At 34.3% G+C, this 16,769-nt stretch overlaps 2 protein-coding genes across 2 annotated transcripts in view; both read left to right on the forward strand.

Moving 5' to 3' along the window:
- Positions 1-3,370: 3,370 nt before the first annotated feature.
- On the forward strand, positions 3,371-14,365 carry LOC117117707 (eukaryotic translation initiation factor 4 gamma 2-like). Its single transcript, XM_033262100.1, has 16 exons — positions 3,371-3,498; positions 3,958-4,060; positions 4,504-4,617; positions 5,094-5,160; positions 5,414-5,503; positions 6,356-6,414; positions 6,890-7,000; positions 7,416-7,526; positions 7,933-8,004; positions 8,530-8,769; positions 9,340-9,552; positions 9,769-10,074; positions 10,645-10,802; positions 11,085-11,293; positions 11,580-11,701; positions 12,144-14,365. Exons 1-16 carry the CDS (start codon positions 3,371-3,373, stop codon positions 12,207-12,209), a joined length of 2,169 nt encoding a protein of 722 aa, XP_033117991.1. The 3' UTR covers positions 12,210-14,365.
- A 1,805-nt stretch (positions 14,366-16,170) lies between these two features.
- LOC117117714 (polyamine oxidase 1-like) overlaps positions 16,171-16,769 on the forward strand; it is an 11,127-nt gene continuing 10,528 nt past the window's right edge. Inside the window, exon 1 of the mRNA XM_033262108.1 lies at positions 16,171-16,747. Coding sequence (XP_033117999.1) covers positions 16,202-16,747 — 546 coding nt within the window. The 5' untranslated portion in view covers positions 16,171-16,201. The remainder of the gene's footprint in view (positions 16,748-16,769) is intronic.

Raw genomic sequence — 16,769 nt, forward strand, 5'->3', positions numbered from 1 at the left:
TTGAGACTGCAGTAGTTATTTTAATACAATAAAACCAGTGTCCCCTTAATAACGGGTTAAATACGATTTGACCATTTTAGCACACTCAAAAATGTTCCCGTCCCCATAATAGGGGTGTCCCCTTGATAAGGGTTGGCTTTAGTGTTAAAAGATATATTTCCCCTCGTTTCCCCTTAATAGGGGTTTTCCCCTGAATAGGGGTGTCCCAATATACACATCTAGATGTGTATAAGAGACAGAATTATGATCGCGACCCACCCAGAAAAAAACCTGGATAGGCCTACACCCCTGGCCTGTATCTGTCTCTTATACACATCTAGATGTGTATAAGAGACAGCTCATAATGTTACTCTTCTTACTTTGAGACTGCAGTAGTTATTTTAATACAATAAAACCAGTGTCCCCTTAATAACGGGTTAAATACGATTTGACCATTTTAGCACACTCAAAAATGTTCCCGTCCCCATAATAGGGGTGTCCCCTTGATAAGGGTTGGCTTTAGTGTTAAAAGATATATTTCCCCTCGTTTCCCCTTAATAGGGGTTTTCCCCTGAATAGGGGTGTCCCAAAAGAAGGGTTCTACTGAAATTTCATTCCATTCAATTCCTTTACTTTCATCCCATCTCATGTTCTCACTCATCTCATTTCTGATCGGTAGGGAACAAAATGGATTAATACATACAGACACGTAGAAAGTATGCTATCATGGAACCTTGAACAACAAATCACCAACAGTACTGACAGTTGAAACTATGCCCCCACCCCACCCCTCCAACAAAATACTCCCCCTGTCACCCCACCCCAAAAAATATCAAGTAGAAAATCACCTCAATTAACAACATTATTTTCTGAGCTACAGCGCCCCTCACCTAATCGTTGAGCCCTTCACCTTTACGACTCCATCATCCCCCTCCCCCTTACCCAATTTCAATAGCCTAGGCCTATCTGAGGAGAACCATTTGGATTGTAATGTCCCTATGAACCTAGTACCCGGGTCAATTGGGATTTAGGCCTATAGCATGTCACGTGTACCGAAAGCTCACAATTATTATTGTCAATTCGCCATGCAAACCTTCATCAAGTCTTACCTACCTATAGTAGGCCTGTAGAATGCCACACCCTTTTAATCCCAACTCGATCCACGATCCAAAAAATTATCGTTAATGTATATAGTTTTTAAGTCTGATCTACATATAATATAAAAACTAAAGCAGAAGAGTGAAGTTGTTACAGATGTTTAATGAAATAAAAATTATTAGGGAATTTGTCCTCTCATGATGTACCATCTTTTGTCCGCCAATTGCTTCCATCCACCTGCTTGAACTCAGTTGAATTTTACCTGTCGTGCCGTCATATATAATATATCTTTACCTTTTGTTCGTCATGTTTTATAGCCTAACATCAACTATAAATTATAATATATATAATATATATATCGTCAATCAGATAAGCAAATTAATTTGTATCGATTTATTTATCTTCCCGTAGCTGGAAGAGATAGAATGAATCATGATGAGGTTGGTGGCTCACTCCATTCGCGTGTAAATGAATTTGCCCAGAATTCTTTGTGTCGCAATCATCTTGTAACAAAAGACGGGAGTTTTCTCTACACATTACCTACTGGTAAGATTTGTGTTTCTAATTCTTCAAATAATAATTATATTTTATATTAAGGTTAATGGAATTTAAGTTGCTTGTTAAATATCTATTTAATTTACGGGTTTTGGTGTTTGTTTGTTGAGAAGTGCAGAAATTACTTCATTTTTTGCTTGCAATGTGTTCGATGTTGAACAAGGATGTGACTTCGCAGCCCGAGGACAAGCCTACCAGATGATACGGCCTAGGCCTAGCTTGCTGTAGGCTACCACCCATTGCACTGATTGGGCTAGGCCTAAACAAATTCGTATTACATGGCCATATGCCTATGCCTAGGCTAGGCATGTTCAAGCTTTAATTAAATACTATAGTATAAGTGATCTATGGTTCAGAAATACTACATAAAAATGCTTAATCGTATATTTTTTATTTTAATTATATTTTGATAACAAACAATGTTGTACTTTAAAATTGTAGGTAGCATTATTATGATAATATTGCTGGCCCAGCCCCGTACACAGGATTTTTATTGGGTGGGGGGGGGGGTGCGTGCGAATTTGTGGAGAGTGGACCAAAATGGCTGGGTCCGCAGATTCCTGCTGTGGTCGAGTGGGCGGAGGCCCTCGCGCTCAGACATTTTTGAGGTCTTAATTAAATGCACTTTTTTTTTATCATAGATGGAGGGTTCATACCACCTCAGCCCCACCATGGCTGGGGCTGAGGTAAGAAAATTTGTAATTATGGTATCCCTAGAACTACATGTCCTAATCCTAGTTGGAAACTGCTTTGATTGGTCAAGGAATTTTGGTGGATGGATTTCTAGAATGTGCAAGAGTGTGTCTTGAATTTTCTACCCTTGAAAATGTGGACCTTTGGTAATTTGGTGGGGGGGGGGAAGAGGGGTGCGTATGCACCCATTACTCCCCCTGCGTACGGGCCTGTGGTCTTGATGAATGATAATTGATAGGCTCCTTCAAATGGAGCAACACTGAAACATTGTGAGGTAGAGGTCGATGAATAATTGAATATTAAAAGAAGGTTATTCCAATTTCTGTTGTGCAGTCATTTTTAGAATCTCTAATTTTATTGGAATCCTTCGAAGTTGTAGACTAGTAGTATACAACAGGGTGCATAATGACAAGTTGCTGGTCCTGATGTCTAAGAATTTTCCAGCATTGTGGTGATAGAACTTTTTCTGCTCCACCGTTGCACCATCTACACTTTGTTAAAGTTTTCTTTGCAAGAGATCTCAACCAGACAGAAAAGCTAGTTGATGTGTCGGCTGACAAGAGATTTGTATGCTTGAATTTTAAACTTATGTGGTGTGTTATTAAGATTTCAGACAGTTATATATTATATTGGTTTATTTTTAAACTCCTCAGCCTTGATACCAAAAGTTGAGTTTTCAGAGTGCTTTTTCCGGCGCAAATTAACAAAGTGGAAGGGCCACGTCAAGGAAGTGGTGCTTCTCATGCGTATTACGGTGAATCCAGCCGGCAGCAAGAGACACCACAAATTTCAATTAGGTAAAAACCTTACTACATTCTGTATCTGAGCTGTAATCAATTTCTTGAGATAAAGTATACAAATCAACAACAACATCATGTTTTCCGGGACTACCACCAAGGTTGTAACTCTTAAGATCAGATATTCTAGATGAGAAGATGTTGGTAAAACAGAATGGTTCCTGTGACCTTGTACATGTGATTAGATAATATTGAAATTGAATGACCTCTAAGTTACATTAGTGTTTATATTATTTACCAATCTAATTATGATTTATGATTACAGAGAAGATGTGTCAGTGCGTAAAAATCAGAGATGGGTTCCTCCAAGCACTCAGCGTCATACTGTAATCTCAGATTATGAAAAGCATAACATTGTTTTCCGTCGTTGTCGAGGGTCAGTTTGGGCTTTTTTTTTGTCTTGAGACAACTCATTTCATTACTCTCTCATTTTATTTGAAACTTTATTGAAAGCCATGTGTTCATTGATTTTTATTGTTATAAACATTGAAGTCTTACTAAATTACTAATTATTGTCATGATAATGTAGTTACAGTAATCTCATTAATATGTAAATTCTCTCGTGAATATGTAAATTCTCATTATTATGGAAAGGTTTGATTAATACCTATAGTTAATTTACTAAATTTTCTTTCAGATTTTTATTTTATATTAATTTTCTTATGGTTGTTAAAAACATAAACATAATTCATAATGTTCATGAAAAAGATTACATACTTGCAATAGTGTCATAGCGTTTCCTGACATGGTTAATTGTTATTATTACACAGTGAAATCTTATACCAAAAAAATATGGAATTAATTTTCTCAAAGATTTAATTTTTCTCTTCTTTAGGATTCTTAATAAACTTGCCCCTGAAAAGTTTGACAAACTCTGCAATGATTTACTTAGTGTTGGCATAGATTCCAAAGCTATCCTTAAAGGAATTATCCTATTGGTAAGTAAACAAAATCTGTTCATACTTACACAATTGCAAGTTGCATCTTAAAATGTAGCTTACTATTGTTTTAAAAAAAAGATACCAATATAATAATATAAAACTCAATTTTCAAGCCAAGTAAGAGAGAGAGCACCATATCACAATGTACAGTGACCCTCCGTCTGAGTACTGTTTGTTTGTAATTGCAATTTCATATGTTTTTTGTAGTTAAAAAAGGTTATAGTATTTTTAATGATGTCATTGCTACAAATCTTATTTATAACATAGAGACTTTGTATTTGACATGTTCTTCAATTTGTTTTTTTTTTTTTTGTTTGTTATCTAAGGAGAGACTGTTAAATTTAACAAATTCATGTTATGCATCTTAATATTACAGTATTCTAAAGTCAAATACTGTTTAAATTTTGAATCCAAAACCAGTAAAATAATTATTATTTCAGATTTTTGACAAAGCGCTTGAAGAAGCCAAGTATAGTTTCACCTACGCTCAGCTATGTAAACGCCTCTGTGAACTAGCCCCTAATTTTGAACCCCCTGGTACTGCAGGCCCTGCCGTGAGTATATGTCATCTGATTTGCATACCTGAATAAATTAATGTAAAAATGATAATATGCTTTAAATGAACTACTGGATAAATTAAGTTTTTTTTTTATATTCTACTCATTTCCATATTCATTTATCAGGTATAAACAATTATAATTTGCAAAATTATAAGTTTTATATTATAAAAATATGGTAATATATACAAGTTTGTCATTTACTAAGCAAGCATGGAAGAATGTAATGAAAGTCTTCATGGAATGGAATGGTCACATAATTAATTGTTAGTCATAGAATATTGATTTGCTTGATAAACCAGTAAGGATGAAAATGACATGCATAATCTCACAGGATAAGCATACTGTACCAATACAATATGTATTTGTATTATTAGTAATTTTGTTTGTGTAGTTTTCCTTTTTGTTAAGCACTGTGATCAATGTGGAATATCACCTTTTAAACTACTTGTATTTTTATTAATATATTGCAGACTTTCCAACGTCTCCTCATTGCTAAGTGTCAAGATGAATTTGAAAACCGGTCTAAAGCTTTCAAAGGTTTGTTTAAATTTTTTTTGGTCCAACACATTTACAGTTTTTACATTGAATTTGACACTCTGCGCTATGAATCTGCTGAAAATAGCGACGTATAAATGCTTATAGATAAAAAAAAAAAATTAATAAATTTTTCAAATTACGAGTATTTGCTGGATTTGTTCACTTTCATTAAATTTATAAAGATATTAACATTATAAATAAATAGATATATTTGAATAGAAAATGAAATTGAATCTTGAATTTTTATTTTCAGCCTACGACAAAGATGGGTACCTGGACATGGAGGAAGAGGAGCAACGGCATGTTGCCAAGCTTAAGATGCTCGGCAACATCAAGTTCATCTGTAAGTGTTCAGGACATTAAAAAACATAAGAAACACTCATAACAAGATCATTCATGGAACAATTTTCCAAGCTGACAAAGATCAGGAACCCACTTACACTCTTAAATGCAAACATTTAATAAAAGTGTCTTATCAAAGAACATGAGTATTGTGAACCATATCAGTCTCTCCATTAAAAGCCCCAAGTATTACCACCATGCAACACTACTTACTTAAGCATTGTTATACCTGGCGGTGCATAGGCCATCAACTACATGTTTTCACCTCACACGGTTCTGGGGCAATTCCTTCCAACTCGGAGCCATATATTTAGAGATGCAGCTTTGCTCAGTCGGCTAAACTGGTGGTAGCCACTGTGTGGGTGCTGAACTGTGGAGATCTCTTGGTCCCCGGTTCTATTTCCATCGCTGCTCTCCTTGTGTTTCAGCTGGAGAGTTGAAATGCAATTTATGATAGCGCACTGTCTTTCTGATGAGACGTTTAAGCCTATGTGCATTAAGGCCTGTGTGCATGTTAAAGAACGCAGTACACTCTTTGGAAAAGACTAGGGTATTGTCTCCCGTTGTACTGCTCAATCACCACCAGAATTATCATACTGGAAATAAGTTTTCTTCAAACTTACATGGGTTATTCTTGGTGTTTACACCAATAAAATCCATCCATCCTATATCCAGCACACTTTTTGAAGATCTCTCCCATGTATTCCTTGGATTCCATGTATGTGCTTGTCTAGTGATGGTGCTAGGTTTGTGTAGCGTATGGCCAATCCATCCCCATTTTCTCCTACTACAGATAGAGTGGTTTAAGTAAAACAGATTCACATACATAGGACTATTTTTTTGTTTTTTACAGGTGAGCTTGGCAAGTTGGACATGCTACACGAATCCATCCTTCACAGGTGTATCAAGCAAGTGTGTACACCTCCTTTCAATTTCAATAATTACTTATTAGTATTTTCATCTTTATTCCTAAACTAATGTAGACAGTGTGTAGTATAGTAAGAGTAGAGGATGCCACGGTGTACATGGATTTACCATTGCGAGTGTTTAGCATGTTGTGTAAGCCATGTATGATAGTTCAGTCTTTCTACCTAGTGTTGTAATAGTAAAGTAACTATTTAATGTGAATGTAACTGTATTTAATTTGAACTAGGCTTTGGAGAGCCATAGTATCTGCAGTATTTAGCAACCCATAAAGCCAAGGGTTAGATCATGGCATATTTTATGAGCTACATAACACAACAGCCTCCCTGTTATACTTGTAGTTTCCACATAACCATGATGTGTTGCATCATCTACATAGAATGCAGTAGTTTGATTTCTGTCTTATGCATTGTTTTTCCATTTTTCAATTAACATTTTAAGGGTTTTTTTTTTGCTCCAACAGTTGCTTGATAAGAAGAAGCACGAGTCAATTAGTGATAGGGCGGAAGATCTGGAATGCCTCTGTCAAATAATGAAGACAATCGGCCGCAGGCTTGATACAAACAAAGCCAAGGTGAACAAAAACAGAAATCTGTAACATTAATCATTTTTTTTGGTTTAACTAGTAAATGAATATTGCATACCAGCAATTTTCAATAGGAAGCTAACATTTTAATTTAAATATATAAAGTAAATAAGTCAAATTTTAAATTTTAATTTGTTAGTTTGTTAAGTTTGTTAGCCTACGACAGACATAACCATTCCTGATTAATGAGTTTTCCACGGAAAGCCTATGGTGCTAGGCTACTTTGGCTAGGCCAAGCCTACTTCAGCGGATAGACCTGAGGCAGTTATTTTTTAAGTACGTAGATATGGCACAACTGGGCGAGGGTTTGTAATCTCAGATTATCTTGTTTTTCTTTGTACCGTTTATTGAAATATTTATTATGAAAGAAGAATGTCATGAGCATGTGTCTGTTTGGTTGTAGGCCTTGATGGATCAATATTTTGAGAGGATGCTGAAGCTGTCGGAGAACCAGGAGCTGCCAGCAAGAATCCGCTTTATGCTGCAGGACTGTCTTGAGCTTCGTAGTAGTGATGTAAGTATTAATTTGATCTTATTCACAAATATATAAAATATAAAAAAATAATTAAAAATAAAAATAAAATATAGTTGGTTAATTTAAAAAAAAAATCTGTACTATTTATTATATTAATGATAGATAAATTTGGCTTCGATGTAATTTATTGTTTTGCTAAATTGAATATATTGTACAATGTAAAACTTGATTTATTGAAAATTTTATTTTGATGAGAAGTATTTATTGTAACTATTTTGCTATTATATCTGTAAAAGGAAAATTTTAATATGATTTAATATTATTTTTATGTAATTCTTAGGGTCTGATTACTTGTATACTTTAACTCATTTTTTTGTGTACCGGAAATACATGAACTATAGATAGAACATACAATGATAAGTATTTTGTTATGTCTTTACTCCAGTGGGTACCCAGACGAGCCATGAGAGACCAGGGTCCAAAACTAATTGAACAAGTACGCCAGGAAGCAGCAAGGGTAAATTATTAGTACATACTTTTCTTTATTATATGAATCAGTTCTTAAGACATTTGGGGTATTTATAAAGGTCACCCTTATTAATCGGTGAGATTGTACATAGCACAGCTTTGGAAGTGTGACATCTATCTAGTTACAAAATCCAAGTACTGTTAAAACAAACTATGACGGGGATGAAGTGAGTTTGCATATGAAATAATTACATTGTTGTTGAGTCCTGCATTAAATAACTCTTCAAATATTCATAACAACACAAAATTTATTCCTAATATACTTATAATTCTTGTGTATATCATTTAGGTATTTGTCATTTTGTTCATTTTTTTCTGTTGATGATCTTTGTGATCCTTGTTTATATTTTATATGTATTGTTATGCAAGCATTTTAGCTTTTTACTACCTCTTTGTATTTATTAAAGTTTTTTATACCTCGATAAATAAACAGATAAATAAAATATCTCAATTAATTAACAAAATTGATAAACAATAACAATACTATTTTATTTTATGTTCTTATTATCTTCAGGTGAGCCTTCGTCCAAACCAGTCCTTAATCTTGAAGCCTCAAGGCCCCGGTATGCTGCCCTCAAGCACCAAGAAAACCAGCATTCCCCCTTCCAAAACTCCCCAATCACTGCTAAAGCCACAAATGGCTGTACCGCTTAACCAACCGGCTAAGGTGCCAATTAAACAGGTAGCCATACAGGAGAAGCCAAAACCAGTCAAGAAACGGACCAATCACAAGAAAGATGTCCTAACTGCACTGGTATGTTATCCATTATTAACGTTCATTCTGTGTTAAAGATATCAGTGGCAGGTCTAGGAATTTGGAATAAAGGGGCCTAGGGAGGGACCTTCACAGATGAAGGTCTACACCACCTCAGCCCACATTGGTTTGGTCTGAGTAAGAAAATTTATGATTATGGCACTGTCAGATTTAAAGTTTTTATATTTTGTGAAAATTTAGTTAGGACCCAGGCTGACTGAGCCCCCCCTTGAATTTTCCACTGAATATACGGTATGTTGAGCTAAATGTTTACATGAAAAAGGAAATTATTCAATACTTTGTGTACTTGGTATATTGAAGTTAGTTAATAAAAGTGCACTTAGACATATGCATAAACATCGCAATTATTTTGGTAAATAAATAGTTATAAACTGATAATGAATTAACTAACAGATGCATAAATACTAAATTTTCTTTATTATTTCCATATACTCCTAATTTAGCTGGTAGTCATTTAAAGAATCTTGTATTAAGCCAAAATCACAACACAAGAATTAAAAATTTGCAATCAAATTTAACTTAAAATAATCATTTTTGAATTTTTTTCAGGAAATAATTTTGCAGGAGCTTGAAAAAACAGGTGCCGTACTAGACGCCACCAAGAGTGTGAAGGAGAAGGTTCAGAACAAGTTTGTTCCTGCCGTTGTTTGCACCGTCATGAAATACGGCCTGCCAAAAACGGATTCAGACCGTGACACACTGAGCACACTAATTGCCTCTTTGAAAAAGGAAAATGTCGTGAATGCTACTCATTTTATGGAGGTAGGCTATTTGAGTTTGGTAGAAAGGCGAGTTTGTATGTATTTTCAGGTTATTGTCAATAATTAGGTTATTAGATCATAGATGTCCTTCCAGACCCAAAAGTATGAAACTTTGAATAACTTAAAATGTTACTATTTTTTCAATTTATATTTCCTTATTAAATTTTGATTATGTATTTTTCTCACATTTAACATCAAATGTCTAACAATTCAACAGGGTTTTAATGAGCTCTTGGGTCAATTGACCGAACTGGAGGTTGACTACCCGCTCATTAAGTCCTCGATCGCTACGTACGCAGCACGAGCAGTCATTGATAACGTTGTTACATTATCGGAGCTGTGCGAGCCGATGGAAAATGGTGCATACTACCCGCTGATCATGCTGTGCTTACAACGTCTGCAGAAGTTGAAGGACAAGGAGTGGTTGGTGAAGCTGGTGAATGACAGCAAGATCAACCTGCTGAAGATGTTGCCAGAGATTGATCAGAACAAGGAAAAGATGATTGACATCCTAGATGGGAAGGTAAGTTGTATCCAGTTTCTTTTTTGTTCAATTCACCCCAAACAAGGTCTGAAACTAGACCACTTCTAGGTAAGGGGTTACTCTTTTGTTAGCTATATATATGCCATGGAATTGTTCCTTGCACCTGAAACAGTGTGAGCGTGGGTATCTACGGTAAGCATGGTCAACTTAATCGTCAATTAAGAAAAGGGGTATCAAAAGTAAAGTAAATGGTATATAATTTTAAAATATGTACTAGAATTTAATGGGACAATATTTTGGAAAATTAAGTTTTGTGAGATTATAATTATTATAAGTATGGGAGAATCTATCTTTGTATATTTTAATAATTATAAGTAATAAGGTTATAAGTATATTTTTTTTCTTCTAGATATTGACCTACAGTTGTTTTCCCTCCTATGTTAATGGTTGAAAATAGACACAACAAATATATCATACATGGGTATAAACAAAAAAAACGTACTGTTCATCTTAAAATATTCTTTCAATAAAAATGTCACAAGTACTTTTGCTTTTCTTAAACTTAGATCACCAACTATAATTTTTGTTTGACTTTTCCCTTTTTTGCAGAACCTTAGTTTCTTATTTCCATTGTTACGGCTACAGGGAGATATTTGGAAGCAGATTAAAACAGATCCTAACCCACAGACACTGTATAAGTGGATAAAGGACTCAGTAGACCCAAGCCTTCATAAGGAGAAAGGCTTTATCAATGCTTTGACCACAGGGTGAGTTTAGAAATAGAAGATCAAAGATGAATTACCTGTGGTGTAAAAACACCATCCATTTACTTCAGTTGCAAAGCTGAAATTTATTAATTGCAAAGACTAGTGAGGTTAAATGATTATTTAAACATCACACACATACAAAATCAATAAAACCCACCAGGACCAGGGGTGCATACCTTTTCATGTACACGCCATTTTCATATACTTTTGAACATTGTAATGAAAGTGTTCGATCTTAGGGAAAGTCACTAAAAGTTATGATTTGATTATCTTTTCCTGAAGGATTTTGAAGTATGTGACCCAGGAGAGTAGCCTTCAAGATGGTATGGATGTGACCATTGTCCCAGATAAAGTGGTACAGGAGAAGGAGAAGGCATTGCTCAATAAGTTCAAACCGCTGCTGCAGCGATTTGTTCATGAGAATTTGAACCTGCAGATGGTGGCGCTGTATGCACTTCAGACACACTGCTTTCATACAAACTTTCCTAAAGGTCAGTTAAAAAATATAACCTTTGGCAGATTACTAAGGCTTATTAATAACTTGATGCCATGTGAATACCTTATTGTTAATCCAAGTATGTGTAAATTTGGCACATGCAGGGAAGTTGTAAAATACCAGCGCGCCCCTTACCTGGTGGAATTGACCAATGAAATGTTATGAGCTAATTAATATTAATGAGGTATAGTCATAATGCATGCTATATCTATTAAGAAACAATACATACCAAATCTTGTAGGTTGACCAACTACTAACACTTTTAACATTTGTTTTGGCAGGTATGTTGCTGAGATTCTTTGTGAACCTTTATGACATGGAGGTGATAGATGAAGAAGCATTTCTGAACTGGAAGGAAGATGTCACAGATGAATTCATGGGCAAGGGAGAAGCACTCTTCCAGGTACGGTAGTCTAGGCAACAACATCATGTACACACGACAACTGAGCTCAACTAGATGTCTCTTATGTTTACTGTTAATAGAAAAATAATCAAAGAAGTTAATGCACAGGCTAGCCATAAATATTATTCCTAAGCTTTAAACCAAGTATAGTTGGCAGTTAATGCCTAGCAACTTGTCTGCAAATATGGCAGTATGCTATACCAGTAAAGAGTATCATTAAATTATTGTAGAGGAGCTGTAACCTTGTGGTGCTTGCCTTCCAAACCTAAGGTCCTGGGTTCAACTAAAACCTTCTCCACTCTCTAAGCCTCACAATGAAACTTATTTATGTAGAGTATTTTGTGTGTACATTTTTCTTGTGTAGTGCTTTCTGTTAGAGGCATTTACACTCTTGAATGCAATAAAATAAGAATAAATATAATGACTATCTTTATATTTTCAGGTGAACCAATGGCTGACGTGGCTTGCCACTGCTGAAGAAGAAGAGTCTGAAGATGACGACGATTAAGAAAGTATGATAGGTAAAGTTAACTAAAAATAAAGATTGAGTCAATCTCTTCATATTTTTAACACAATGTGCTATTATCGTAGCGGTTAGATTCAATACTACTAGATTAAATATTAAGTATTTGTTGCAGAGGTAAACAGTGAAATGAAAACATGGAAAATTTACTTGTAATTTATGGAAATGCTAAGACAGCCAGTATTTGCACTATTTGAAAATTATGGCCACTACAGTTCATAAACTTAAGTTATATTTTTGCATGAATAGATATTTAACTTGTGTTGTAGTTAGCCAGAAGGCCACATTCCAGAATCACAGTTTGAGCTGTCATGCACAGGAAATTCAGTAATGATAATAGCGGAAAATATGGAAAAAAAAAATATTCATATTATTAGAAAAACATAAGCTATTTTGTAAATTTTTCCCTTTCACTCTTTGTATTATTTTTCTGAAGAATATTATTTCTAATTTGGTAGCTTATTAACACTTAGAAAGGTAGCTTTATGTACAGTTTACATATTCAAAACAATTGTACATATATTAATAAAGTCTTTTATTAATTGTTTGCAGAGACACATGTCTGATACAATAATGCCAATTTGTGTTTGATAATTTAATAACATCCACAATAGATTTTAATGTACGATTATTGATGTAGGTACACAATAATGATATAAGGAAATGCAAACAATTTAGCTATCCCGTCGATTTTTAAGAATAATAGATTTTGTTAAGTATGTTGTTAAAGTATAAACATTTTTGTGCATGGTGTAAAGTACATGGTATGGTGCTTAGTGTTGTTAAGGCAGAAACATGTAGTTAAGAACAATTTTCACAGTGCAAAAAAATTAGTATATTGGGTCGTATTGGAAAAAAGTGGTACTTTAATCTTTGTATGTTGTCATAATTAATACTTGTTTTTTAAAAATTATTTTTAAGTCTGCTTGAATTATGATTTAAAATAATAATGTGCTTCTTTACAAACTTAAATTTAGTGTACAATAATAATAGACTGTGGACTTAATGTTGTTTTTGCATCAGTTATTTTGTATTATTTAACAATGCACAACTTTCCAAAAATATTTTCTAGTTCAAGTTATAACGTTTAACAATTTAAAACTGATAGAGGGTGCTGTGATGAAGACAGTGCTTACATAACTAATAATGCACATTTACAGTATCGTAGTAACAGGTCATGTAATTAAATTTGATAGCAAGGGGTCATTTGCTTAGAATAAGGTTAGTGAATTGAAACCTGCAAGAGGGCACTGTTATGAGATTAGCACCTGCATTGGTAATAATGAACTTTGTGGGAGCTGCTCGCATGTAACAGCATTTCATAGCAGCTGGCCAACACCTGTGACCAATCCATCGCTTGCATTGGAAATACTGTAAAATAGTGCAGCAATGGTCATGTTACATATGAAAGCAAATCATTTGTATAGAATTTCGTCTGCGAATTGAAACCGAAAGTTTAGATTTATTCCTAGATATAAAAAGTGTGCTGTTGTAGTTTCATTTATGTTTTAGTATATGATATTACATAAGCTACATTTAAATACAATAATATTAGGCACTGATGGGCTCACATTTGCATGTGCAAGTCAAAAGAGACTGTTGAGAGTCCAGCCTATTAAACAATATATACATTATATGTTTTCTGATAGGCTATTTGTTTTTTTATGCCTTGATTTTGGACATGTTTGGTGGAAGCTACAACAGAGCTTATTGAATATCCACAAAAAGTAAGGTGTGCAGTTGCAGTATATCACAATTATTTACAAAAACAAAACATATGTCTATCTTGAATTCATTTGTTCCATCCATGATAGTTTTTATTAATTCATTAATTGACAATAGTATTTTTGGTTGGTTTCTTTGTTCACTCAATAAACATTTTAAAATGCTTTCACTGCCTTTCCATTGAGTAAATCCAACCGAGGCGATTTACAATACCTTACATAAAAGTAAATAATTGTATCAAATAAGTTTCACAGGTCAGTCCATGTTATGTTATGGTATTTCAAAATCATGTTACACAAATTAAAATATTGGAATAATGTGAATGTGTTAGAGTAGTAATTATTCTGCTCATGATAAAGGTTGTTGTGTTTTTCTATGTTTAATAACAATAAAGCAGTATGTTTGTGTGTCTAACACCTTGATGGCTCATTATTGAAATATTAATATTGTTTCATCACCGGTATCATCAGTAAGAAGAGTAGTGACAAAAAAGGCCAGTGACTTATATACTGCCTGCCATAAGCTTAAAATATTGAACATTCAATTCTATATTTGAATTGCCCAATTTATTTTTGAACGTCTTTATTGGAGAATAACCCATAACTTGCAGCGCCATTGTGCTGAATTGCGTATGGGCGTGGTCCGTGACTACCTAGCAGCTGTAAAGAGGCACTTATTATTTAATGGGGAAAATTTGTCCTCATTTACTTACAACATGCATTATAGTACTCATAAAGTTAATATTCTTATTTTATAAATGTTTATATTATATATATATATTATATATGGTAAGGCTGTAAACATGTATAAGTAAATTTTAAACCTTAAAGAAGAGAAACCTGCAAGTAAATATATATATATATATATCAAGAAATATAATATATAAAATATATATATAGATCAAGAAAGGCGTTAACACTGTTAAATTATATATAAATCATCAAAGAAATGTAAATACATTGTTCGAATAAAGGACATAATAATACATCGTGTAGCATAGCTCTCAGCGAATGTAGTCCTGTAAATGAATAAAGAAATTGTGTAATAAAATGCCTCTGGCGGGACTCGAACCTGCGACCTCTCGCTGTCAAGGCGAGCGTCATAACCATTAGACCACGGAGGCTTCATGGTTGAACAGATTCAAATACAATAAGTACGGCTAGAAACAAATAGTTGCGTATTATTATGTCCTTTATTCGAACACTGTATTTACATTTCTTTGATGATTTATATATAATTTAACAGTGTTAACGGCTTTCTTGATTTATTATACGCAACTATTTGTTTCTAGCCGTACTTATTGTGTAATGGAGTGTATCTGGTGAAAATGTGAAACTGCGAGTATTTTGTGGTTACAATATCAAGACTCATGAATGACCATAAACATATTAAATTTCTTGCGCTTCATCAGTCCTGAAACATTTGGCCCTCATAATCATTTTCGACGATGCCATCATTGACTCGCTCAATAAAAAGTTAAACGTTACTTGTCCTTCACCTAAACGTATGTACCTTGATCTTTTGTTCCTGTTAAAATATGTGAATTTGTTTGATTGTAACCTTATCGTATTTTTTACTTAAAGTCCCCGGTCGTCGTCTTCGTCATCGTGATTTATTTTCTGTTCAGTTTTGTCGTGTTAATGTCTGTAAAAATGGTTTTTATTTCACGATCATCTAGTTTGTATAATGACTTTGTTACAAAATGTCCTGAAGTTGATGTCTTTACCTTTCTACATCTTTCTATTGTCTCTCTTATCGAGAATCGTATTCTACTGCAGATAGAAATCACAAAAACGGATTGTACACGCGTAAACTAATGGTGTAACAATAGCCAATAGACGACTACTGGTGTAAAAATAGTCACCGTATGCCTAAAAAATACTAGTCTGAGTGTTACTTGGAGGGTTATTAAGGAATAATATAGACTACCATGGCCATATTCAGATAAACACAACTATATGAAATTTTCCGTTCCATTGCTTGGCACCATTGAGCTTAAAATCACCTTTTCGGATTGGTTGATTCTGTTTTTAGGAATAACAAAATAGTTGACATAATACACTATTACACACATGAATTAAATACAATACAATGTCGTTATAATATCACGGATAATAGATCCTAGAGAGGTTTTTAGGTAAACCATCAATGAACAATCGATAACTAGCGTTATAAATACATTTCCGGGTTATAACATTCATTAATGCGCTCTTCTGTGGGGAGGAGTGCATCTAAATATTAGGCCTACAACAATGACATTACCAAAAGCTGCCATACTTCTTCTGACATTTTGTTTCGTTAAGTCAGAGAATGATGCTAAAGTTCTTATTCTCGGTGCTGGTGCGGCGGGTTTAAAAGCCGCTGAAGTTTTCCATGACCAGGGAATGAATGATTTTATCATCATTGAAGGCACAAACCACACTGGCGGACGTGTGGCTGATGTTTTGTTTGCTGGAATGCGTGTAGATATCGGGGCAAGCTGGGCTCACCCTGGAAATACCAAAATCATCACAACAGTTTTGGATCTTGGAATCGAACATCATGTAACAAATTTCTCCTCTCGGTTGGTCTTTAACCAGGCTGGGAATGACGTAACTGATTCAACGAAGCCAATTTTTGAAAAACTGGATAAAGCTATAAAGTATATGGCAGACAAAGCAAAGATGTCAATTGCAGAGGACGAACCTGACATTTCCCAACGAGCAGCTCTTCGTTTGGGCGGATGGTATCCCAAGACGCCTGTAGAAAAAGCCATCGAGTGGTTTGATTTCGATTTTGAATGGGCTGACATTCCTGAGGTTTATCAATTCTTTCATATAT

The sequence above is a fragment of the Anneissia japonica genome, unplaced genomic scaffold (assembly GCF_011630105.1).
Source record: "Anneissia japonica isolate Jap-2015-1 unplaced genomic scaffold, ASM1163010v1 scaffold234_len1672027_cov178, whole genome shotgun sequence".
Classification (NCBI taxonomy): domain Eukaryota; kingdom Metazoa; phylum Echinodermata; class Crinoidea; order Comatulida; family Comatulidae; genus Anneissia; species Anneissia japonica.

Bases quoted from the DNA above. Each gene is read 5' to 3' on its own strand.
- LOC117117707 (XM_033262100.1), top strand. From the start codon at position 3,371: ATGATTTATGATTACAGAGAAGATGTGTCAGTGCGTAAAAATCAGAGA. The intron at 5,161-5,413 runs GTTTGTTTAAAT...TTTTATTTTCAG, and splicing joins CCGGTCTAAAGCTTTCAAAG to CCTACGACAAAGATGGGTAC. The intron at 8,770-9,339 runs GTATGTTATCCA...AATTTTTTTCAG, and splicing joins AAGATGTCCTAACTGCACTG to GAAATAATTTTGCAGGAGCT.